General features: G+C 47.7%; 1 protein-coding gene across 1 annotated transcript in view; it reads left to right on the forward strand.

The window, feature by feature from the left end:
- The window catches only part of WDFY4 (WDFY family member 4), a 207,015-nt gene that overhangs the window by 100,486 nt on the left and 81,118 nt on the right, over positions 1-25,411 (forward strand). Inside the window, exon 39 of the mRNA XM_079978572.1 lies at positions 1,011-1,147. Coding sequence (XP_079834698.1) covers positions 1,011-1,147 — 137 coding nt within the window. The remainder of the gene's footprint in view (positions 1-1,010; positions 1,148-25,411) is intronic.

Raw genomic sequence — 25,411 nt, forward strand, 5'->3', positions numbered from 1 at the left:
AGGGAGCCGGCATACAGCTTCTGGGTCATGTGGTCTTCCACAGGGCGGGTGCCACTACTGAGAAGGCCCTCTGCCTGGTTCCCTGTAACCTCACTTCCTGCAGTGAGGGAACCGCCAGAAGACCCCCAGAGCTGGACCTCAGTGTCCGGGCTGAATGATGGTGGTATAAGAAAGTTTTCACAAGAGCAGAATTCAGGGCCTCCACTCCCCTGTCCATCTCTCTTTTTCTTGATTTAAAAATAACTTTTTATAAACAAGGATCACAGGAATAATAAATGATACAAAAAAAGAAACCAAGTCTTCTCATGTTATTTGCACATCACAAAAATTGTATAATACAACACGTGGTTCATTATTAGTGGTCAATGTAGTTCTTGGTTGGTGAATTTACCATAGCTAAATGTCCAATAGGGAGCTCTTGTGATTAGATTAACTATGAGTAAGAGTCATTTTTCCTCTTAGGTTACCAATGAAACATAATATAAAGTGTTGGTATACTATAGGTGAATGTGTTAGGGTTGCTTCCTGTTGTTGTTGTTATAACCAGGAATAAAATGATCTGAAGCGATTATCTGGAGTTCCTCAGATTTCTTTCTCCCTTATCTGGAGTTAATTTGGGTACAACCAGCACATATGAGTGTTTGGTGGGTAATGAAAGGACTGTCCCAAACCCAAGGCACCTTAAGGAGCTAGTATGTGACCATCCACATTTGCCATCTTATTTGGGTTTTAAGCCAATGTTACTATAATAACTTATGTAGAAAAAATACCGGGGATTTTTGTTTGCTGCTAATTTTTTGCTAGGTCGCCTCCACCACACTTGTAGAACTGGGGAGATGGAAGGACTTTTAAACCAATTTTAAAATCTGGTGTGGATATGCTTTCAATTTGCCGTGTATCCCATGCACATACCTGGTTCATGCTCTTTGTACCTTCTGACGTATTTCCTAACCTGTAGAAACCTTTGCCTGCTTTGGTTTCAACAACTGTTTCTTCTCCTTGTTCTTTAGCTTCAGAAAAGAAAATTCCCCAGAGCAAGGTTCCAGCTCAGCCTTCAGACAAGCCGCGTTCTTGGAGTGGAAGCTGGTCTCCAGCGGTGAAACTGACCCCCAGCCGGAACCTGAAGCAGACGGGATACAAAACGCAGGTAACATGCATCTTCTGATCACCTGAACAAATTTTAGGCTTTAGGCAAGGCATCTGTTAAGAAAAAAACAAAACTCTAAGGGACTAGAGACTTCAGCCAGGACAAAAAACTAGACTAGCTTTGCCTCAGAATGTATCTGCTACTTCTTGTTTGTTTCTAGAATTTTACTTTTTTTAAAAAAAAATCAAAAACATTCAGGACACATATCCCATATTTCATATCTGTGGTGGGATAATGAGCTGCTTGTGCGTTAAAGCTTGATCCCTCAGAGCTCACTCAGTGTAATGAAGCCCTGCCTTGAGCGGAGCCCTTTGGGCTGGCTCCGTCAGTCGCTGGTAGAATCTGACAGTGGGCGTTTGCGGAAACGTTTCCAACATAAAAGCTGTTTCACGGACATGCGCCTCCTGGATTCTCTGCGTGACAGTTTCCGGCGAGGGGTGGGGGTCCTTAAAGGGTGTCCTGATACCTCCTCACTGTTCTCACTGGAAGTATCCCAGAGCCTCCCCTCCGACTCCCTTTCCTTTGGAGCTCCCGCACTCCCCCTACTGGTTCCCTCTTCTGCTGAATTGTCTCTCCTATTCTCCTGGAGCCTTCTCACCACCTGTCCTTCCGATGGCAGTTCCCTGACATCCACCTCCCCCCCAGGGCCCCCTTCACCCCCTCCCGCCTCTTCTCTTACTGGCGGCGAGGACGGAAATCCCTGGAAGGAACTCCCCTCATCCTCCGAGGATTCAAACACTTCTAACCACGGCCTTCCGTCTCTTTCCCCATCTTCCTCTCCTTCGTCGGAATCTGTTTCCACCTCCACCCCTGACTCTGGGAACCCTTCAAACTCCCCTTCCTCATCTGTAGTCCCGAAGTGTTCCCTCCTAAATCTTGCCACTGGTTGTGGTTTTCTTGGGAAACGCCGATGAAACGTTTCTATTAAAATCTCGTCTTTGACTTCCTCTGCCGGTACCCATGTGTTTTCTGACTCTTCCTCCCCCTCCCATTCTACCAAGTATTCCACCTGATTTCCCTTCCACCTGGAATCAATGATCCCTGCCACATCCATGTTGCGTTCTCTCTCTTCTATGACGGGTGTCCGGGTGACCTCCCTCTCATGTTCCCCCCACTCACGTCCCTCTCTGTACGGCGACAGTAATGACCTGTGAAATACTGGGTGCAATTTCATGTGACTGGGCAATCGGAGTTTGAATGCTACTGGGTTGACCTGCTGTATGACCTCAAAGGGTCCCAACCGTTTGGGTCTCAATTTCTTACACCCTCCCTTGAACGGCAGTCCTTGGGTGGATAGCCACACCCGGTTACCCACCCTTATGGTTTCGCCTTCCCTCCTATTTCTGTCTGCTTGCTTCTTATATTCTTCTTTGGCTTTCTCTAAGTTGAGTTGGAGCTGACGGTGGATCGCTTCCATCTCTTCAACAAAATTTTCCGCTGCAGGTACACTCCACCTCCCCCCTCCTTCTCCTGGAAATGCCCGAGGATGACACCCATAATTGGCTAGAAAGGGACTCATCCCTGTGGACACGTTCTCCGCGTTGTTGTAGGCAAATTCTGCCAGAGGTAACCTGTCTACCCAATCAGTTTCTCCGTCCTTTACATAACACCTCAGATATTGTTGCAAAACCCCGTTTGCCCTTTCTGCTTGCCCATTTGTTTCTGGGTGCCTGGCGGTGGAAAAACTTACCTCCACATGCAACATGCTCATTAGTTTCCTCCAGAACCTGGAAGTAAATTGTTTTCCTCTGTCGCTCAAAACCCTCAAGGGGGCGCCATGCAACCTAAAAATGTGCTTCACAAACAACCTTGCGGTTTCTTCCGCTGTCACTGCATGTGAACAAGCTATAAAGTGGCACATCTTAGTTAGTAGATCTACCACCACCATGACCGCGTTTTTCCCTTTGGATCTCGGTAGATCGGTCATGAAGTCTATGGATACCATCTCCCATGGCCTTTCTGGGGTGGGTAAGGGTTCTAATAACCTAACCCTGCTGGCGCCAACCTCTCTCCCTTTGCTCTTTGGCACCTGTCGCATCCCCTGACATACTCCCGCACCTCTTCCCTCACCTTGGGCCACCAAAACTCCCTGGTAACCAACCACATGGTCTTGTGCTGCCCGAAGTGCCCCGCCGTGGGGCTGTCATGCAACTGTTTGAGCACCCGCCCTCTTAGTTCCCCATCTGGTATGTAGAGTGCCCCTTTGTAATATAGTTTTCCGTTCTTTTCCTCAAAACCCCCTGCGTTCTCACCTGTCTCCCTGAGTTCCCTAAGTTTTTCTTGGGCATATTCATCGTTCTCAATACCCTCTACCAGTTCTCTTTGCCCCACCAATGCCGCCCCACAAACCCAGTGGTCCTCCGAGATGATATGTCTTTCTTCCGCCCCTCCTTCCCCCTCCAAGTACTCAGGTTTTCTGGAGAGAGCGTCCGCCCTGACATTCTCAGCCCCTGGCACGTAGCGAATTTCAAAATTGAACTTGGAGAACTCTTGCGCCCATCTTACTTGTCTCTGGTTCAATACTCGGGCTGTCCTCCAGTATTCTAGATTTTTGTGGTCTGTCCGCACTTGAACCTTGTGTTGCGCCCCAATCAACAGGTGTCTCCATCTCTTGAACGCTTCGTGGACGGCGAGTAATTCTCTGTCGTACACTGTATAATTCCTCTCGGATTTGTTCAATTTCCTCGAGAAGAAGGCACACGGTCTCCATTCTGACGTATTCGGCCCTGGCTGCAGGAGCACGGCGCCCACCGCTCTGTCAGACGCGTCGGTTTCCACCCTCATCGGCTGCTGCAGATCCACGTGTAAGAGTTGTTCTTCCGAAGCAAACGCCCTCTTTAAACTTTCGAAAGCTCGCTGCGCTTCTTCCGTCCAGACAAATTTCTTCTTACTGCTGAGACAATCCGTGATGGGGGCTGTTAAGTGGGCGAAGTTCTTGATGAACTTCCGATAGAAGTTTCCGAACCCCAAAAACCTCTGCACATCTTTCTTAGTTTTCGGTGGCCTCCATTCCAGCACCGCTTGCACCTTGCTAGGATCCATGGCCAGCCCCTTGTCCGACAACCGGTACCCTAGGAATTCCACCTCCCTGGTGTGAAACTGACACTTCTCCAGTTTCACCCACAGCTGGTTTTCTTGCAGTTTCCTCAGTACCTCTCGTACATCTCGCACATGCTGCTCCTCATCCTCTGAGTACACCAGTACATCATCCAAGAACGCAGCGCAGTTCTTGTAAAGCAATGGTCCTAGTACGTGATTCATGAATGATTGAAATACTGCCGATCCCGCCTGGAGGCCGAAAGGCATAACGCAGTACTCAAATGCTCCCAAGGGGGTGAACATAGTGGTTTTCCACTCATCTCCCTTTCTCATACGTATCAGGTTATACGCCCCCCTCAGGTCCAGCTTGGTAAAAATCTTCCCTTTTCTCACCCGGGTCAGAATGTCATCGATTCTGGGCATAGGGAAAGTCACGGGTTCGGACACTGCGTTTAGGGCCCGGAAGTCCACAATTAATCTTGGTTTGTCTGAATTTTTTTTGTCCACAAAGAACACTGGGCTACCCCCCACCGCTCGTGACTCTCTGATGAACCCACGCTTGAGGTTTTTGTCAATAAACTCCCTTAGCTCCTGCATCTCCCTGTCAGACATTGCATACACCTTGCCCACTGGCAATTGTGCTCCTGGGAGTAAGTTGATTTGGCAGTCAAAGGGTCTGTGCGGGGGTAGTTTATCTGCTTCCCTTTCGCTGAAGACGTCGGCAAAATCTGCATATTGTCGTGGTACCCTACCTTGATCCGTTGCTTCTATCTTTGCTAACGTGGCCTGAGTGCCTACTTGGCCCCCTTTTTCCGTGCAGTGTCCCATACAATGTGCTGACCCAAAGGAAACCACTCTCTGATGCCATCCCACAAGCGGATCATGCAGCGCTAGCCAGCTCATCCCCAAAATGATGGGCGCTCCTCCCAAAGTGGCTATATTAAACGCTATCAGTTCCGTGTGTCTTGCCACCCTCATTGTCATGGGGACAGTCTGCTGGTTTACTTCTCCCCCCAACAGCGCCCTCCCATCAATCGTGGTCACCTGCAGGGGATTTTTTAAAGGGATGGTCTGTATCTGATGTGCGGCTGCAAACTCCTTACTCATGAAGTTGCAGGAGCTGCCTGAGTCTAATAGCGCCTTCACCTTTAGTGGGTGTCCGTTTGCCAGCTCCAGCAATACCTCTATTACAAGAGCTGGTCTTGGGGGTTCTGGCGTGGGCACATTTACTGTTCCTTGGCCTGGCTGCTGTGCCCCGACGGTGGCAGCCAGGCGTTGGCTTTTACTTGCTCCTTAGCTCCTTCTCCCTCCTCCCCAACAGCTCCCGCCATTCCTTGCCATTCCTTTCTTTGCGGACAAACTCTGGCAAAGTGACCTGGCTGTTGGCAGAGAAAACATTTCTTGGCGCCTTTTCCCTCCTTCTTCCGCCCTTCACTGGGGTTTGAAATTGCGCGCGTGCGCGCTGTTCCGATTTCCATCGGCTCTGCTGGCAGAGAAGGCTGCTCTGGAATCTCTGGAATGCGGAAATCACTCCAACGCTCCCCTTTCCCTTCCCGCTTCTCCAAGGCTCTGGCCTCCTGGCGTGATCCTATGGCCAGCGCTGATTTAGTCAGATGGTCCATAGACTCCGCCCTGGGCCCCCGGGAAAGTTCGTCTTTCACTGCCGAAGATAGTCCTTCTTCGAACAGCATTTGTATCGGTTCCGCTGACAAATCCCAACCTAATTTATGGATCAACATGGTGAACTCAGTCCAGTACTCACGGACAGATCGGTTCCCTTGTTTACACGCCATTAACTGCCTGCGCACCACTCCCTGCTCAATCTCGCTGGAAAACATCAGATCCATGGCGCGAAAAAACTTCCTTGTGTCCCTTAGGGCTTCATTATTGGCTGCCATTAGTGGCCTCACCCAATCTTTTGCCCCGCCTTCGAGATGCCCAATCACATAAGCAACCCTCGAATCCTCATCAGGAAAATCATCAAACTGCAGATTGAGGGCATATTGCATCTCTGTCCTGAAGGCTTGATAATTCCTGGGATCACCCCCAAACTTCTGCACCAGTCCAGGCACTTTCCTCGAGAGCTGGGCGGCTTTCCCCTTTTCTGCATCATGAGCCCTCCTCTCCTCAAGCCTCGCCGTTTGCAGAGCTAACTGTACCTCCAACATCCTGTACCTTTCTTCCAGGCTAGGACCGGCTGCAGCTGCTCCCCCATCTCCGGCTCCGGCTGGGTTGCTCATGATGCCTCTCTTTGCACAAGCTGCTTTCAGGGACTGTCAGATTGCTGTGGTGGGATAATGAGCTGCTTGTGCGTTAAAGCTTGATCCCTCAGAGCTCACTCAGTGTAATGAAGCCCTGCCTTGAGCGGAGCCCTTTGGGCTGGCTCCGTCAGTCGCTGGTAGAATCTGACAGTGGGCGTTTGCGGAAACGTTTCCAACATAAAAGCTGTTTCACGGACATCCGCCTCCTGGATTCTCTGCGTGACAGTTTCCGGCGAGGGGTGGGGGTCCTTAAAGGGTGTCCTGATACCTCCTCACTGTTCTCACTGGAAGTATCCCAGAGCCTCCCCTCCGACTCCCTTTCCTTTGGAGCTCCCGCACTCCCCCTACTGGTTCCCTCTTCTGCTGAAGTGTCTCTCCTATTCTCCTGGAGCCTTCTCACCACCTGTCCTTCCGATGGCAGTTCCCTGACAATATCCATACATTTTAAGAATTGCTAAACAATTATTAACTTCCTCTTTAAACTGTTAAATTTTTACAGAACCCAACATAAGAATGAAGACTGTTCTGTTTCAGCTTTATTTGTCCTCAAGTTCTTTAAAAAACCTCTGTTATTATATAACAATAACAACAACAACAATTTTTTATTTATAGCCCGCCCATCATTCTGGGTTTCCCCAGCCATTCTGGGTGGCTCCCAACAGAATATTAAAAACATGATAAAACACCAAACATTAAAAACTTCCCTAAACAAGTCTCCTTCAGATGTCTTATAAAAGTCAGATAGTTGTTTATTTCCTTGACATCTGATAGGAGGGTGTTCCACAGGGTGGGCACCACCACCGAGAAGGCCCTCTGCCTGGTTCTCTGTAACTTCACTTCTTGTAGTGAGGGAACCACCAGAAGGGCTTGGGGCTGGACCTCAGAGTCTGCGTTGAACGGTGGAGATGCTCCTTCAGGTATACTGGGGCGAGGACATTTATTTTTACTTATAATCTACACTAGGGGTCAGCAAACTTTTTCAGCAGGGGGGCCAGACTGTCCCTTAGACCTTGTGGAGGGGCCAGACTGTATTCTGAAAAAAAATATGAACAAATTCCTATGCCCCACAAATAACCCAGAGATGCATTTTAAATAAAAGCACACATCTAGAAAGTTTATTTTCCTCAGATTTCTTTCTCCCTTCCCTGACTCCCATCCAGTTAAACCCAGCTCTTAATACCCCACTCAGTGATTGCTGGTACTGTACCTCTGCCTTTTCCCAACAATGTGCTATTGAAATTCCACATTAAATTAAAAACCCTATTCCCGTTATTTATTTGTGGCCAGTTTTCTTGTTTTGAGTTGAAAATGAAAGATAGGAAACGTGGAGGGCCTAAAAATGTAAAGGAGGCAGCGATCCGTGGGGGTAAGAGAGGCTTGACTGGGAGTTGCGTGGGAGAAAAAGTCATCTCCTCTGACACTGAGGTCGTGGCCCAGTCGTTTTCTGTCTGCTAACGACTTGAGTCAAAAAATACCTGTATTTTTTGCTCTATAACACGCACCCGACCATAACACGCACGTAGTTTTTAGAGGAGGAAAACAAGAAAAAAAATATTCTAAATGAAACAGTGGATGTATGATTTTTGTGGTTCATGCTGTGGCCACAGACATGTGATCTGACAGTGAGTTTGGAGTAGCCCAGTGCAAAAATCCTGAGGATCCATGTGGATCCATGCTTTGTAACCATGTTTTTGCACCACTGCGGCCCCAGGCAACAGTGGGTGCGTGATTTTTTTGGTGCAAGATGTAGCCATGGACATGCTATGTGATCTGATGGTGAATTTGGGGTGACCCACTGCAAAAATCCTGAGGATCCATGCTTTGTAACCATGTTTTAAGTGTGGAGGGAAGGAAAAGCACTCAAGTGACAAGGAGCACGCGTGGGGTGTGTGGAGAAGAATGAAGAAGAGGGGTATAAGGGGAGAAGGCCCCTCTCCTCTCCCGCTTTGCTCCTTTAAAGAAGCAGGCTCTCTGTCCCTCTCTCCTCCCCACTCAGCGGCTCTTCTCCCGCTTTGCTGTTTCAAAGCGAGCCACGGAGGAGGGAAGGAAGGGGAACCATGGGTCCTCTGCTCACGACTGCAGCAGATCCCCCTGCCATCCGTAGGCATTCACTCCATAACATGCACAGACATTTCCCCTTACTTTCTAGGAGGAAAAAAGTGAGTGTTATGGTGCAAAAAATACGGTATTTGTTATCAGCATAAGTTGGGCTTTTTCTCCAGCAGTGCAAAGCAGAGCAAATGTTTAATAAGAAGGCTCAAGGCTTGTCCTTTTCCTCCTTTTGTTGAGTGACTCGCTTCCAGGTGTGCTGTGAGTCCGTGATACAATTGAATGCTGGCACCAAGTATTTGCCTTGGGGTCTGTTTAATTATTTCTTAAAATTAATTTTGATTATTACAGCTGATTACACCTCAGTGAGCAAAGTAATTGATATTTGTTAATGCATCCCAAGGAACGCTTTGTACAACATGCTTTTTGCTGTTGAAGGTTAAAGACTGTTATTGGTTTTCCCCTAAATATGCCCACATCATTAGTTCTTGCAGCAGAAAAGGTTGCCATCTGGAAAAGGCAGCACAGAGACATTATTCAGGCACAAGTGCATGAAATTGGTGTTTCTGCGTCTTCTGTCTTTCTTCGCTGAAAGGGAGAGGCTCATAATTAAAGGAAGAGCTGGGTTCTGGGACATTACTCATTTTGTGTTATTCTTTATCATGTCAGTGCCTGACAGCTCCGAATCTGATAAATTGTGCTTTCTAGTGTGACACGGAACCAAGTTTCCAAATCTTTCCCTCTTTCCCTGCTCCAGGCAGTTGTGTGTTTATGTGCTTCTCAGGCCAGCCGGCCTGCTCTGCAGTCCGTAAAGATACTTGCAAGAGATTGTCTCTGTAGTAGTCAGAGACACAAATGGATGCAGACTTATTTTTCATGAAAGCAAGATGGCTTGAGTGTCTCCCCTAAGGCCAGGCCTGACCTTCTTTTAGCTCTGGTGCACTTTGCAAAGAGATTAACTGAGTGTGAGGCTGGCTGTTTGACTAGGACTCAATTTGAGTCAAATACCATGGCTTAACCAGTGACCAGCAGTAAATCAATCAATGTTGTTCAGACAGTAAAGGAGCAGAAATAGGAGCTCATTTAGTGATTTTTTCCAATCAAATTTTGTTCACTTTTTGACTACTTTTTAAAGAGTAAATTTAATATATGAGTGTCAAGCACTTCCTTTCAAAATATGGATTTGGTAAGTTAAAGAATGATTTACTTCCAAATTTTCCAAAGGTTAGATTCATGTGCTTTTCCATACAGCAGTCAGAAAAGTTGCACAGGCAGTAAAACGTAGCTTAGTTAGTAAAGGTAAAGGGACCCCTGACCATTAGGTCCAGTCGTGGCCGACTCTGGGGTTGTGGCGCTCATCTCACTTTATTGGCCGAGGGAGCCGGCGTACAGCTTCCGGGTCATGTGGCCAGCATGACTAAGCTGCTTCTGGCGAACCAGAGCAGTGCACGGAAACGCCGTTTACCTTCCTGCCTGGAGCGGTACCTATTTATCTGCTTGCACTTTGACGTGCTTTCGAACTGCTAGGTTGGCAGGAGCTGGGACCAAGCAACGGGAGCTCACCCCATCACGGGGATTCGAACTGCCGACCTTCTGAAGTCCTAGGCTCTGTGGTTTAACCCACAGAGCCACCCGCGTCCCCGTTACAAAGTAACTGCTTAGTTACAAAGTGGCAAAAGTTCTGAAACTATTGGCCTAGGAACTCAAGAGGGGCTGGTGAGATCCATGAAGTTGAGCTGGAGCAACCAGCTCAAACCACTTCACATGCTGAGCTTTACGGCTAGACTGAATAGAACAATAGGCTTGATTACCTGTTTCCTCCCAAGATGCTGGGAAATGATAAGTCCTGCAGGACACCTTACTCTATGGCGTTAACCCCTTCGTGTATTAATTAGATTTAACCATGTTGGTTATATGAGGCTGGTTATCCCAGTGGCGTAGCTTACCTTACTGCCACCCGGGGCAGATGGGCACACCTGGGGGTTGCACACACAAGGGGTGCAGAGGGAGTGTGGGTCTCCAGAGCTCCCTCGCACGCAGGAGCCCAGCCAGGGAGAGGGGCAGCTTCCACCCCGCCAGAAGTTTCCACCCTGACCCGGAAGCCTGACCCAGGAGTGCACAGCCTGGTGGTGCCCGGCCATTATTCAAGCTTCAGCCCAGAGCCCAGTGGAGGGGTGGAACACAGAGATGCTGCCACTGCCTCTCCCCTCCTCACCAGTGCTTCTGCCCCCAGGTCAGGCCTGACCCCCGGGGGCCGGGAGGGCTAGGCCTAGCAGCGCTACACAGACTATCCTGCCTCGCACAACGGAGCCTCGGGTTTGGGCAGAGATGCTGCTTCTCCCCTCCCCCACTTCCACCCCCTGGGTCAGGCCTGACCAGGGAGTGGAGCCACTGGGCCAACATGCAAGGTTGGGAGAGCATTGCCGCCACCCCAGGCCTCCATTGCGGCCTGGCCTCAGCCAGCACGCCCTCCCTCTCTCTTGCCTGGCTTAGGGGCAGCACTCGGTGCATGCCGGCCGAGAGTAAGAGCTCCCACCGCCAGCAGCCCAAAGGGCAACTGGGCACGGCTTGGCCTCGTCTCCCTGCAGCTTAGTGCCGCCCCCAGTCACCCCCCCAAGCTACGCTAGTGGGTTATCCCACATGGTTTGTCACATGGTTTTTGTCACTTGGCTATGGCAAGAAGAGAGCTAAACAAGGGCCCAGCTTGGGTTGACACCTTGGCTTAGCACATTGAAGTGTAAGGTAAAGGACCCTGGATGGTTAAGTCCAGACAAAGGTGACTGAAGTTGCGGTGCTCTTCTTGCTTCAGGCTGAGGGAGCCAGCATTTGTCCACAGACAGCTTTCCATGTCATATGGCCAGCAGGACTAAATTGCTTCTGGCACAACGGAACACTGTGACGGAAACCAGAGTGCACGGAAAGGCCATTTACCTTCCCGCCACAGTGGTACCTATTTATCTACTTGCACTGGCGTGCTTTCAAACTGCTAGGTTGACAGGAGCTGGGACAGAGCAACGGGAGCTTACTCTGTTGTGGGGATTCGAACTACCGACCTTCCGATCAGCAAGCCCAAGAGGCTCAGTGGTTTAGACCACAGCCCCATCCGCTCCCTATGGAAGTGTAGGAGCAAAAAGGAGCAGGGAGGACCAAAACTGCTGTGAGCTGCTCTCTGGCAGCTTGCATGTTCATGCAATCCTAAGAATCCATAGTCCAGCTTGACATGTCATGTGAACCAGATCAGTGAGTGCCTGATTGGAAGATTACAACTTGTTATAGAAGACCTCTAAGGATGGTCTGAAGCTCAACATCAAAAAAACCGAAGATCATGGCCACTGGTCCCATCACCTCCTGGCAAATAGAAGGGGAAGAAATGGAGGAAGTGAGAGATTTTACTTTCTTGGGCTCCATGATCACTGCAGATGGTGACAGCAGCCGCGAAATTAAAAGACGCCTGCTTCTTGGTAGAAAAGCAATGACAAACCTGGACAGCATCTTAAAAAGCAGAGATATCACCTTGCCAACAAAGGTCCGTATAGTTAAAGCTATGGTGTTCCCAGTAGTGATGTATGGAAGTGAGAGCTGGACCATAAAGAAGGCTGATCACCAAAGAATTGATGCTTTTGAATTATGGTGCTGGAGGAGACTCTTGAGAGTCCCATGGACTGCAAGAAGATCAAACCTCTCCATTCTGAAGGAAATCAGCCCTGAGTGCTCACTGGAAGAACAAAGCAAGCAGGCGGTACATGTCAAAATCCCTTCTGAGACTTTCTCTTACCATTATATTTGGCCTGCTATTTCCATTCTTTCAAGAGCCAAACAAGCAAACATATAATTATATTTCTGTGCATCATTTGTGTAACATCTTTATCTTCATAATAGAAGGATAATTAACATCACTAATTATCTAATTAAGTTCATTAAGCATCTACCAACAGTGCACTATGAAGCTGACATTATGTTCCACTGTCAACAAATGCTTTGATTTCTTAAGTAATTAAAATGTAAATTAGCATGCCATTAAATACACAAGGGAAGTTTTGAATCTGAAATTCATTTCAAAACTGCTCATGGCAACCCTCTCTCTCTCTTTTTTTTTTTTTGCTTTCCTTCAGTGAAACCAGACAATTTGCTATTAATGATGTATATTAAACACTTTCCCCTTTGCAACATGAATGCCTGCTTTGATAACTAGCTTGCAACTAGAACACTGTGATGTAGCAAAAGGCAGGGAAATTATGTGAAGCTACTGATCTGGGTCAGGGACGCGGGTGGCGCTGTGGGTTAAACCACAGAGCCTGGGACTTGCTGATCGTAAGGTCGGCGGTTCGAATCCCCGTGGCGGGGTGAGCTCCCGTCGTTCGGTCCCAGCTCCTGCCCACCTAGCAGTTTGAAAGCACCCCTAAGTGCAAGTAGATAAATAGGTACCGCTTTATAGCGGGAAGGTAAACGGCGTTTCCATGTGCTGCGCTGGTGCTGGCTCGCCAGTTGCAGCTTCGTCACACTGGCCACATGACCTGGAAGTGTCTTCGGACGGCACCGGCTCCCGGCCTCTTGAGCGAGATGAGCGCGCAACCCTAGAGTCGGTCACGACTGGCCCATACGGGCAGGGGTACCTTTACCTTTACCTTTTTTCCTGATCTGGGTGGGTTTTGTGAGTCCAGGAAACTGTCTCTGGTTTGTATTACTGAAATATATGTTAATTTGCGACACCATTGCTCACACAGAGAGACCGCAGGTACATATATGTTGGTCTAGCAACATGTTACCTAGACATTTTGTAATATGACTTTGGCTTTGAGGTTCTTGTGTCTGAGGGAGGCCTTTAATCTTATGCCATAAAATGAAACAGAATCAGAATAATCTTTATTTGCATCAGCCACTAGCCATAGCAATAAAATAAAATGTACTGAAGATAGAGGTAAAAACTTACCGTATTTTTCGCCCTATAGGACGCACTTTTTCCCCTCCAAAAATGAAGGGGAAATGTGCGTGCGTCCTATGGGGCGAATGCAGGCTTTCGCTGAAGCCTGGAGAGCGAGAGGCGTCGGTGCGCACCGACCCCTCTCGCTCTCCAGGCTTCAGGAAGCTATCCGCAAGCCTGGGGAGCCCACGGGAGTGCCCACCGGGCTCGCAAGGCTTGTGGGCGGCAGCCTGCAGCGCGAAGCATGGGGCGCACTCCGGAGCGCACCCCGGGCTTTGGGCAGATATCGGGCAGCCCCACAAGCTCGGGGGACAGCGGGGAGGCGGAGCGCCGCCATCCCGCTATTCCCCAACCTGGTTTGGAGGCTGGCGTGGGGAGAAGCAAGCAAGCTTCTCCCCACCGCCAGCCCCACAAGCTCGGGGGACAGCGGGGCAAGCTGCTGCCCCACGGAGGCTAGGGAGGCTGTCCCTGAAGGCAGAAGAGGGAGACGGAGCGCTCCATCTCCCTCTTCTAACTTGGGGATGGCTGTGCAAAGCCTCTGCAGGCTGGGGGGGGGGGAATCAAAATTTTTTCCTTGATTTCCCCCCCAAAAAACTAGGTGCGTCCTATGAGCCGGTGCGTCCTATGGGGCGAAAAATACGGTAACTGTAGAAAATACATTTGGGGGGTTTCATCAACAATCAAATAGCAGATCTTGTTCTAATTTCCCCCGCTAAAAACCTTGCAGTTTTTGCTGTCACTTGGCTCCTTCTCTCCCTGCTTTGCAGTAGCAGCAGCAGCCGCCGCCGCCGTTCCTCCTCTCCTCCCGGGGACGATGCTCTGGCTCCTCAGCGGCAGCTCCCGAGCCATGTCCCCACGGCACCTCCGCTCCCCCGGGCTCCCCTTCGCCGCCTGGCTCCTGCTGCACCACCTGGGGGCAGCGCCCATGGCTGGGGCTTCCTCCTTCCCGAGACATGGGGCTCTGCTGCAGCCTGCGCACGAGGCTCTTCGGCGACTCCGGAGGCGGCGAGCGCCCCCCCCCTAGATGTTGCGCCCGGTGCGGCCGGCACCCCCTACACCCCCCACGCTACGCCACTGATCATGGGGATTTGAACAGCCGACCTTCTGATCGGCAAGCCCAAGTAGCTCAGTGGTTTAGACCACAGCGCCACCCACGTCCCTTCAGTATCATATAGGTGCTGTCTAATTAAATTATTTGCTTTACTGAAGCCCAGTGTTAATAGCTGTTATGGTGATAAACCAGAAAAGTAAAGCTTTTGGCTGACAATTTTAGTCCAAGCGCTCTCATATGTCATCTCACGCAGCTATGCATTTATATTGGCTGCAATTTATCACAAAGTTCTCTTGCACAAACTCTCACTGAATGGGAATTGTGCAAGAGCAGATACAGCCCCTTTCTCCACTGTCTACCATCCACAGCCAAACTTCGGAATGCCCAGCCTGTGCTCTGATTGTCTTCTATTCATTTCTCTGTGTGATATTCCATGAAGTGCTTCGCCACAAGGTCACATTGAGGCTCCGCAACTGTGGTTTCTCTTCACAGCAGTTGCTGCTTCCTAAGTGTAGCTGGTTGGAATTGGGGGGGGGGGGAGGAAGATGGGGTAGAGAAACAAGGATTTTCATTTGGCTTGCTATTCCCCAACCATGTGGGGGTTCAGTGCAGTTGGCAATGTGCATTAGCCTCCTAGAGGGTTAAGGCGCTGAGTTTACATGAGACGTCCTAATGGTTGGAGCTGCAGTCTGTTGAAACACAAAATGAGCATTTGATCCCTATTATGAGCGGCAGTGAGAATGAGATGTTTAATGAAAGTGCAAAAACAGAACCGCTCATTCTGTGACTGTCCCCAAGAAGCAAAAAGAAAGGAGATCTTCTCTTTTGCATTTAGCCGTTACGGAGAACAGCTTAAAAACCATTCAAGTAACAAAGCTGCATAATCACACGGGGTGGGTGTGTGAAACTACTTTTATTATAATCATTACTTCTTCATTTAGAAAAGATTCGTACTAATCATATACTGGTTTTCCATAAGCTATGGTTTTCCTTTTTTTTTTTTAAAAAAAATAATATTTATTAAAGTTTCAACAATTACAGAAAGAAAAGATAAACATACCACATTAAACAAAAACAAAACAACACACCACAATATAAAAAAGAGGAAGAAAAAAAAAACCCAGAGAAATAAAACCCATTAAACAAAAACCAAAACGCAAAAAAGAAAATGCATCAGATCTCCTCATTATCATTCTTTCATTAGCTTATTTCCTTGACCTCCTCACACCTCCCTTTTTTGTATTCTAAGTCTATTATCTATTTCAGCAAATCCTTTCCCTCTTTTAAAATTTTTGTCCTGTAAATTATCTTAATATAATGTAGCTTTACTTTTCCTCCTTTCACCAATTAACAGTAAGTTATTCCCAAATCCTTTATATCCTTCCTGCTAAAATCATATAATATTGTTCCAACATCCTTCTAACAGATATTAATTTTACAGTGTTTCTGTAAATAGTCTTTTCCACTTTTTGTTCTGTAATTTATCTTAATATAATGTAACTTTACTTTCCCTCCTTTCACCAATTAACAGTCTATTTTTTCCTAAACCCTTATAACATTTCTGCTAAAACCACATAACTTCATTCCAACATCCTTCTAACATTCATTAATTTTACAATGTTTCTGTAGATAGTCTTTAAATTTCTTCCAATCTTCCTCCACCGACTCTTCTCCCTGGTCTCGGATTCTGCCAGTCATTTCCGCCAGTTCCATATAGTCCATCACCTTCCTCTGCCATTCTTCCTGGGTGGGTAAATCTTGTGTCTTCCAATACTTTGCAATAAGCATAAGCTATGGTTTTCCCAGTGGTGATGTATGGAAGTGAGAGCTGGACCATCAAAAAGGCTGATCGCTGAAGAATTGATGCTTTTGAATTCTGGTGCTGGAGGAGACTCTTGAGAGTTCCATGGGCTGCAAGAAGATCAAACCTCTCCATTCTGAAGGAAATCAGCCCTGAGTGCTCACTGGAAGGACAGATCCTGAAGCTGAGGCTCCAATACTTTGGCCATGTCATGAGAAGAGAAGACTCCCTGGAAAAGACCCTGATGTTGGGAAAGATGGAGGGCACAAGGAGAAGGGCTCGACAGAGGACGAGATGGTTGGACAGTGTTCTCAAAGCTACCAGCATGAGTTTGACCAAACTGCGGGAGGCAGTGGAAGACAGGAGTGCCTGGCGTGCTCTGGTCCAGGGGGTCACGAAGAGTTGGACACGACTTAACGACTAAACAACAACAAATTGTATACCAACGTAAATGATAGGATGTGAATTACAAGATACAGTTGTATCTTGGATCCCAAACGCCGTTGTACTCAGAAGTTTTGGCTCCTGAACGCTGCAAACCTGGAAGTGATTGTTCCGATTTGCAAATGTTCTTTGGAACCTGAACATCCAGTGTGGCTTCACCGGCTTCCAATTGGTTGCAGGAGCTTCCTGCAGCCAATCAGAAGCTGTGCTTTGGTTTCCGAATGTTTTGGAAGTCGAACGGACTTCCGGAACGGATTCCGTTCAACTTCCATGGTACAACTGTATTTTAAAAACCATATGAAGTTCTGAACATACAGTAATTTTGCAAGACGAAATTAATCCGTTCCGTGAGGCTCTTCGTATAGCGGTTTTTTCGTCTTGCGAAGCAAGCCCATTGACAGCTTAGCGGATTAGCGCTGTTAGCGGCTTAGCGGCTTTTAGCGGATCAGCTGATAAGCAGCTTAGGGCTTAGGAAAAGGGGGAAAAAGGGGGGGGAACCCGCAGGAACTCGCAAGACATTTTCGTCTTGCGAAGCAAGCCCATAGGGAAATTCGTTTTGCGAAGCGCCTCCAAAACGGAAAACCCTTTCGTCTAGTGGGTTTTCCGTCTTGCGAGGCGTTCGTCTTGCGGGGCACCACTGTATTCAGAACACTGTCATCTTCCTGAGTGGGGTTGTTTGCAACAACCTTTACAGCACCTGACTCTCAAATGTTGGGATTGTTGAAATATATAAAACAAGAAATTACTCAAATTGAGCTGTGTGACTCAGACTGGGTCTACTAGACCCATTTGGGGTGAAAAAAGCAATGTCTTCAACATTTCTCTGACGAAAATAAAGGTAAAGGTACCCCTGCCCGTACGGGCCAGTCGTGTCCGACTCTGGGGTTGCGCGCCCATCTCGCTTAAGAGGCCGGGGGCTAGCACTGTCTGAAGACACTTCCGGGTCACGTGGCCAGCGTGACAAGCTGCATCTGGCGAGCCAGCGCAGCACACGGAAACGCCGTTTACCTTAAGCGGTCCCTATTTATCTACTTGCACTTAAGGGTGCTTTCGAACTGCTAGGTGGGCTGGTGCTGGGACCGAGCAACGGGAGCTCACCCCGTCACGGGGATTCGAACCGCTGACCTAACGATCGGCAAGTCCTAGGCGCTGAGGTTTTACCCACAGCGCCACCCGCGTCCCTGATGAAAATAGGGGTGTCCTAAAGGAAAAGTGGGACATTCTGGGATCAAATCAGAAACCAGGATGGCTTCTGGAAATCTGGGACTTCCCTGGAAAACAGGGACATTTGAAAGGTCTGATAAAATTGTTTCTGGGGCCCAGGATTATAGACCCTGGAACTAAAGCTCCATTAGTTTCATAGCAGATCCACCTCTGCTTGCTTCCGCACAAGACCATCGGCTACCTAATTTGCCCTCTCCTAAAAATGCCATCCGTTCCCAATCTCTGGGATTCCTTCCTGGTAAAGGAAATACCGTATTTTTTGCTGTATAAGACACACCCGACCATAAGACGCACCTAGTTTTAGAGGAAGAGAACAAGAAAAAAAATACTCTCTCCCTCTCTGCGCAGAGCCTCTCCAGCAAAGTGGGAGGAGAAACAGAGCCCCTTCCATTTCTCCTCCCGCTTCGCTGAAGGGGCGCTGCGCAGCTTTCCCTCTCTGTGCAGCACCTCTCCAGCGAAGCGAAGTCAGAACAGCAAGAGGGATTGCTGCGCAGTGAAAGCACCGATCCCTCTCGCTCTCCTGGCTTCAGGGATAGCCGCACGAAGCATCTTCAGGGCAGGGGGAGTGTTCCTGGCTTCTGGGATAGCTGCGCAGCCTGCATTTGCTCCATAAGACGCACACACATTTCCCCTTACTTTTTAGTAGGGGAAAAGTGTGTCTTATAGAGCAAAAAATACAGTATACAGTGGTACCTCGGGTTAAGTACTTAATTCGTTCCGGAGGTCCGTACTTAACCTGAAACTGTTCTTAAGCTGAAGCACCACTTTAGCTAATGGGGCCTCCTGCTGCTGCCGCACCGCCGGAGCCCAATTTCTGTTCTTATCCTGAAGCAAAGTTCTTAACCTGAAGCACTATTTCTGGGTTAGCGGAGTGTGTAACCTGAAGAGTATGTAACCTGAAGAGTATGTATCCCGAGGTACCACTGTACCAGCATTGCTTTTTCTAGTAGCTGCCTTAAACTACCAATCCTTAAACATATCTGAGTGTTTCCCACAGTCTCCAGCCGAATAGGATCCCACTGCAGGGAAGTGGCTGCCATATAGCTTTGTGTATGTATGTTGATCGGTAGAGAGGGTTTACATGCAGAGCTAAGCCGTGAAGGAGACTCTTGGCTCATTGACTTCTGCCTGCTGGCCCAGTGAGGGATTCTTCCGCTTTCTAGGTCAGCCTTTATGGGAGTTGGGTATGAGTTATGTAATAGTTTTGTGAGGCCGCAACCGTGATTACGAGCTTAATGATGCTTCAAGCAAACAAACTCTGATGGCTTCCATCAGTGCTTTACAGTTTGCTTCCTGGAGAGGAGTTCAAGTGCAGGCACAGAGCTGGATGCTGGCCAGTGTCAACTGGGATCCCATAGATCTTGTAGCACATTAACTTAAGAGCCCAAACGAAGCAGAAGCAGGACAGTTTGTTGTGAAGAATTGCCATGCCTCTGGCATGTAAGGGCTACAGGATGATAAAGCCTGGCCAGCATTCTGAGGCAATTTGACCAAGCTTGCTCTAGAATAAACTTGTTTCTGTGGGATGTGATCCATGAGAGGCAATCAAGTACAACATTCATTGTAATGTGGGGAAATGTTTGGTCCAGCCAGTCGAAACTTCCTGTTTCTCCTGGCTGGAGCATCCTTCCTTTTGCGTGTGATAGAAGGTGGGCGTGACCTAACCTGTCCAGGTAACACAAGGATGAGTCACGCAGCACACCCTCCTCTCTTCTTGACTTCCTTCTTCATTTGACCAGCTTTTTGCTAGGACTGCTCTGTTAGCTTCTCAGCTAGCAGAAGCACTGGGATTATTCCCCCATACGGGGTAGATCCAGATGTACATATTTGTAACTAAGTCTGCTTTCAGGAATCCAACTGTGAACTGATGTGAGTAAACTAATTTTATCATCTTTAAATAAGATTGCAGCTTCTTTATTCTTTTTAAGAGGAATTCAAGGGAACTTACCAGGAACGTACAATTCAGTCTGAGACAGATTGAATTGTATAATAGTGAGAGGCTCACACGAGCCTGCAACCAGTTATCTGCTGTGCATGAGAAGGGGAATGTAAACTCTGCTAAGTAAAGGAACTTGCTAGTGCAAGTTAGGAAGGATAATAATAAACTATATATCCTCTTCTGCACCCCTGAACATTCCCAAAGTTTCCTCTTTTCTTGAAATGACTCGGTGTTAATTAACAAGCCATCAAAGCTGGGCTGAGTATAATGAAGCATCTCTTGTTGGCTGGAAGCCTTGCCAAAATAAAAAGGACAGCCTTTGTCAACCGTGAGTCCCTGGATATTGTTGGACTACAACTCCCATCATCCCTGACCACTGCTCCTGCTAGCTAGGGATGCTGGGAGTTGTAGTCCGACAACATTGGCTGACTCAAGGGCGATGAAGGCCACTCTAGGGCATAGTTCAGACCATGCACAGATCCTATTCATCTCTATTAGAGTTAACCAGGATGGAGTTTGTCCATTTTGGGGGAGGAGATGGTGACTGAAAACCATAACCACCCAGAATCATAGAACTGTAGAGCAGTGATGGCTAAACTTGGCCCTCCAGCTGTTGTTGGACTACAACACTCATCATCCCTAGCTAACAGGATCAGTGGTCAGGGATGATGGGAATTGTAGTCCCAAAACAGCTGGAGGGCCGAGTTTGGCTGTCACTGCTGTAGAGGGACCACGAGGGTCATCTTTTCCAACCCCTTGCAATCAGGGCCAGATTTAGGTTTGATGAGGCCCATAGCTACTGAAGGTAATGGGGCCCTTTGTATGTCCAGCTGTCCTTTGTCAACAACCAGTTGTTGCTGTTTTTTGTGTTGAATCTATGTTATATAGTAATTTATGGACCTAATAGGTATCTAAAGCCATTTGCACATGCAGAATGGAGGCACCCTATATAGAGAAATTAGCAAACCAGTGATATTTAAGGAGCAGGCTAGCAAGCGGGGCCCATTGCTTACATCATAGGAGCCTACACAACACAAAACACTGTTGCTGTATATAGGTTTTATTTTGTTTGTTTTTTATCTTATATTTTGTAAATGTACATCCAGGGTTTTTTTCCTTTAATTTTTTTTAGGGGGGGGGCAAGATAGTGGGGCCCTAAGCTATAGCTAGTTTAGCTTATGCATAAATCCAGCACTGCTTTCAATGCAGGAATCTTTTCCCAACATGGGGCTCAAACCCACAACCCTGAGATTAAGAGTCTCATGCTGTACTGACTGAGGTGAACCTTCTACAAAAGGCTCCACCTTCATTGAGCCTTGCGATCCCCAAATGAGTTACAGAACTCCAAAGGAAGCCGTTTGTCTTTAATCTACTTATCCCAGCACCTTGAATACAAGCTGCCCCTGTTTTAGGATCATTTCCCACACTGCAAAGACATCAACGGGACTCCTGCTAATTGATCGTAAGATGATCGTTGCTTAAAGGCATGGGTGGCACTCCCAAACAAGGAGCTTGCTCCCCCCAATTGGTTCCCTATTGCTGGACATCTGTCTGTGCTCGTCCACTTGACCAACATAGTCTCCTACTCCAGATCTGCTCTGGAGCTTCCCCTGTGACCCACTTTTTAACCTCCCACCCCCACTTTGTTTTCCTGAAAGAGACCCTTTTGACCCCCCCCAGGCCAGTATTAATCTTGGCCTACACTGCAGGGCTGTTGCGTGGCGAGTTCCCGCCTCCCACCAGTAGGAATAAAGAAACGAGACACCATTATTTTAGGTTAATGGGCTAAAATTGGCCACAACTTTATTGGTTACAAGTAAAGAGCAGTATTGGCTTAGGCATTGGTCCTATCCGACTATCCGGCTTCAGCCTCTTTGCTTGAAGACCGGGAAGGGTTAACCCCAGCAGCGGGAGCCCTACTGATGCACATCAACTAGGGACTCCCCCCGGGGTCACCGCTCGTGGGCGCGCTTTAGGCCCTGACCTCCATAGCTTTAGACGAGGCAATGCCCCCCGGAATCCTTTACCAGACTAAAGGTAAAGGTACCCCTGCCCGTACGGGCCAGTTGTGTCCAACTCTAGGGTTGCACGCTCATCTCGCTCAAGAGGCCGGGAGCCAGCGATGTCCGGAGACACTTCCGGGTCACGTGGCCAGCATGACGAAGCTGCTCTGGCGAGCCAGCACCAGCGCAGCGCACGGAAACGCCGTTTACCTTCCCGCTATAAAGCGGTACCTATTTATCTACTTGCACTTAGGGGTGCTTTTGAACTGCTAGGTGGGCAGGAGCTGGGACCGAATGACGGGAGCTCACCCCGCCGCGGGGAATCGAACCGCTGACCTTCCGATCATGAGGTTTTACCAACAGCGCCACCCGCGTCCCTTTACCAGACTACTCTTCAATATTTGGGGGAGGTGATGGCGCTCCCTCCCCAACACATCTACATAACAATACCCCTACCAATGCCTAACCGCCAAAACCAGTGAGTTGTGATGATTTGCTATGAGGTAGGCAAAAAACCAAATGGCCGGTGCCAATTTGCCAAGTGGAAAAAATTCCTACCAGGCCCCTTAACGGCAACCATAGCAAGGTCAAAAGAGGAACCTTGAAGGGCGGGCGGGCAGGAAACCTAAGCAGCTGAGCGGACCAAAGAGGGAGATCTTGGGGCTGCGCTCACCTTAAGTGCGGCAAGCCACATGGCTGGCTCAGGGGATGACACGGCCCGAGGATTCCCCTGATCAAGCGGGGGCTGGAAGCCAGCCTCCGCGCACGTGTTGGGGGCCTGAAGCCTGCGACAGCACCTCCTCCTGAGGTCGGAAGTGGCTTTGTGAACCCCTCTCAGTTGGCCCAGCCTTCACGGGGGGCAGAACCATGGGCACTCTTTGCCTCTGTATTTGCCAGGCTATTATAAAATATGATTATTAAATTATACTGTTTTTGGGAAAGTGTATATATAAAATTATACTGTTTTTTGGGAAAGTGTATATATAAAATATGATTATTAAATTATACTGTTTTTGGGAAAGTGTATATAATGAAATGAAAAGTATATTAAGATATAACTTTGGGAAAAAGCCGGAGGCTTTTCTGCTAGGCCTAGCAGGAAGTGATATAAAGAACAATGATAGTAAATTCTTTCAATATGCAACAACGGCCGCAAGGGTCCTATTGGCCCAAAATTGGAAACAACAGAACATACCGACGCTTGAGGAATGGAGAGCAAAACTACTAGAATACGCGGAGATGGACAGATTGACGGGGAAAATTAGATATTTAAAAGACCAAAGGTTCATTGAGGATTGGGGGAAATTTGTGGAATATCTGGAAAATATAAGTGAAGGTCAGATAACGCTAGTTGGGTTTAAAAAAGCTCTGTGAAAAGGTTGGAATATTGTCTAAAGAGAAAAAGAAGGAAAGAGAAAATAATGTCAATATAAGCTAGGATTTGTGTGAATTTGTTAAATTAGCATATGGATGATTTCAGGGGAAGCTGAAGGAAGTCTTATAGAAAGAAATCTGTGATAACAAGGCGTAAATTGTTTTACTTTCTTGTTTGTTATGATTTAAAAAACAATAAAAATTATGCAGAAAGAAAAAGATTATTAAATTATACTGTTAGGTTGCTTTGAGACTTCTTTTGTATAAAGCGACAAAGAAATGTAATAAATAATTAAATTTGCAATGCTAGGAAAGTTGGGGAGAATTAAAGGGGACACCGTATGCAGCTCTATAATATTTAATTCCTCTCCCCCCCCCGCCTTTCTGTTTGCCAAAATTTCGCCCATTCACAATAATAACTTTAAAACAGCGATAAAGGCCGTGCAGGCATTTAGAATGCACATTGTAGTTTAGCATCAGTAAATCCAACCAACCAGCCTTTGTCTAGCCAGAGGCCATTACAGAAATCAATAAAGAACAACACATTAGAAATATGATAAAACATAAAAAGGATGTAATAACATGGAATATTTTAGTAAAACTAGAGTAATATAGGGCTGCCCTTTTTATCTTTTTAAGGGGGACATTAAGGTGAACAGGGAGAAGGGGGGTGGTTTACCGTGGGGCTGGTGGTAGATTCTTATTACCCCTTTTTAACTTGAGGGGAGGGGCTTACAGTGGTTTACAAGGGTTTCTTACTTTTTTGTGGGGGTAACTTATTTTATTTCTTAAATCAAAGCAATATATATCTATGCCTACCTGCCTGCCTGCCCATATATCTTTTTGCCAACATCAAACATCAACATTCTTTCCAAAAGAAAGTTAAAAGTCGCAAATGACTCTGGGGTTGCGGCGCTCATCTCGCTTTACAGGCCGAGGGAGCAGGCGTTTGTCCGCAGACAGTTTTTCCAGGTCATGTGGCCTGCATAACTAAGCCGCTTCTGGCGAAACCAGAGCAGCACACAGAAACACCGTTTACCTTCCCGCCAGAGTGGTACCTATTTATCTACTTGCACTTTGATGTGCTTTCGAACTGCTACTCACATGATTATTCCCCTCTGAGGGTTACGTGTGTCACATTAACACAGGTAGCCCAGCATTAACATAACATCAGTGGAAAATGATCATGATACTTCCTTAAAGTAAGGGATTACTTTAACACTCTCTTTCTTACTTACTAAGTTTCTACCATGGAGAAATACAGTATATATATTTATTAAGGTAAAGGTAAAGGGACCCCTGACCATTAGGTCCAGTCGTGACTGACTCTGGGGTTGCGGGGCTCATCTCACTTTATTGGCCGAGGGAGCTGGCGTACAGCTTTACACCATTTACCTTCCCGCTGGAGTGGTACCTATTTATCTACTTGCACTTTGACGTGCTTTCGAACTGCTAGGTGGGCAGGAGCAGGGACCGAGCAACGGGAGCTCACCCTGTTGCGGGGATTCGAACTGCCGACCTTCTGAATGGCAAGTCCTAGGCTCTGTGGTTTAACCCACAGCACCACCCGCGTCCCACTGTATATATTAGATGCATACAAAGCCAGTACAGTGGTGCCCCGCAAGACGAATGCCTCGCTAGACGAAAAACGCGCAAGACGAAAGGGTTTTTCGTTTCTTGAGTTGCTTCGCAAGACGAATTTCCCTATGGGCTTGCTTCGCAAGACGAAAACGTCTTGTGGGTTTGCTTCCTTTTTCTTAAAGCCATTAATACCCGGGGAATCCGTGCTCCGCAAGACGAAAAATTCGCAAGACGAAGCAACTCGCAGAACGAATTAATTTCGTCTTGCGAGACACCACTGTATCTGTAAGCCTAAGTAAGTATTTGGTCAAGCAATTGGTGTAGCAAATAAATGCACGCCATGCATTTTTATAAACAGCTATGTGAATTTATCACTGACAGGTTGCTTGTGACAGGAGAAACATTTTTTCCTTGCCAATGAAAATTAGTAAATGAATAGAAAAAGAACCTGCCCATGTGATGCGGACACAAAAACCTTGCGCATACACTGTGTAAAAGAATTAAAGTTTACTACCCATAGCTCTCAGGGACACGGGTGGCACTGTGGGTTAAACCACAGAGCCTAGGGCTTGCTGAT

Source organism: Podarcis cretensis, assembly GCF_951804945.1.
Source record: "Podarcis cretensis genome assembly, chromosome: 5".
Lineage (NCBI taxonomy): Eukaryota > Metazoa > Chordata > Lepidosauria > Squamata > Lacertidae > Podarcis > Podarcis cretensis.